The 1,025-nt window shown below is 58.1% G+C and overlaps 1 protein-coding gene across 1 annotated transcript in view; it reads right to left on the bottom strand.

Annotated features, from left to right (window-relative positions):
- Positions 1 to 787: 787 nt before the first annotated feature.
- Positions 788 to 1,025, bottom strand: part of LOC104993057 (olfactory receptor 5M9-like) — a gene marked incomplete at its 3' end in the record, with an annotated part of 1,916 nt that continues 1,678 nt past the window's right edge. Inside the window, 1 exon segment of the mRNA XM_010846143.1 lies at positions 788 to 1,016. Within this exon segment, the coding sequence (XP_010844445.1) occupies positions 788 to 1,016 (229 nt within the window).

Consider the following 1,025-nt stretch of genomic DNA (forward strand, 5'->3'; position numbering starts at 1 on the left):
GCTGGAAAAACCTATTCAGGCAGGCTAGAGGACTTCCAAAGGAGTTTGTAGGTTGAAACACTATCACACCCAGGAACTTAAACTGGAGCTGTAAGTTAACTCTTTTTTCAGAGAGAGGTAGTGGGGGACAGCCCCCCATAAAGTCAGAGGTGTAGGTGAGAGCACAAAACAGAAAGTAGGCAGACTCTGGTTTTGGGGGTAGATGCTTGAGAATTTCCAGGGGGACTCTTGAGGCTGGATCCTGCCTTTGCGTATGCCAAGCCTCCTTCTTCATGACCTTTGCCACGGGCGGAGTTCCTCACGCTGGCTCCCGGTAGTGATAGAATTCCAGTTGAGCTATTCCAGATCCTGAAAGATGATGCTGTGAAAGTGCTGCACTCAATATGCAATATGCCGGGAGATGGCTCCTGGCAGAGCGCTCCGCCCCCAAGGCGGGCCAGGTGTGCTCCGCCCATATGCCCACTTCCAGGAGAAGCCCGCGAGCCTCACTATTGAAATCCACGTGAAATCCATCCAGGAGCAAATCCACCTCACCAAGACAACCCAAGCTTTTTATCAGCTGTGAAGTGAAGTCGTTCAGTCGTGTCCAACTCTTTGTGACCCCATGGTCACATGTAGCCTACCAGGCGCCTCCGTCCATGAAATTTTCCAGGCAAGAGTACCGGAGTGGGTTGCCATTTCCTTCTCCAGGGGATCTGCCCAACCCAGGGATCGAACCTGGGTCTCCCACACTGCAGGCAGACGCTTTACCATCTGAGCCACCAGGGAAGCCCCACGCTCTAGGTACCTGAAAAGGGGGAGGCGAGCAAGCAGTATGGTGCGCCCCAAGGGCCACCACCCCTAGGTCAACCACCACCGCGTCTCCGCCCGCTGCCGCCCGCGGGCCTCGGCGCCGCTGGCCCGTGACGCTTGGGGACCCGGCCGTGCGCTGGTCGACCACCGCCCGGAGGTCCCCGCCGAGGCCAGAGGACCACCCCCACGTCCCCCCGAAATGGGGCACACCGCTCCCCCACCACCTGGTGGCC

This window comes from Bison bison, unplaced genomic scaffold (assembly GCF_000754665.1).
Source record: "Bison bison bison isolate TAMUID 2011002044 unplaced genomic scaffold, Bison_UMD1.0 scf7180017864231, whole genome shotgun sequence".
NCBI classification, from domain to species: Eukaryota; Metazoa; Chordata; class Mammalia; order Artiodactyla; family Bovidae; genus Bison; species Bison bison.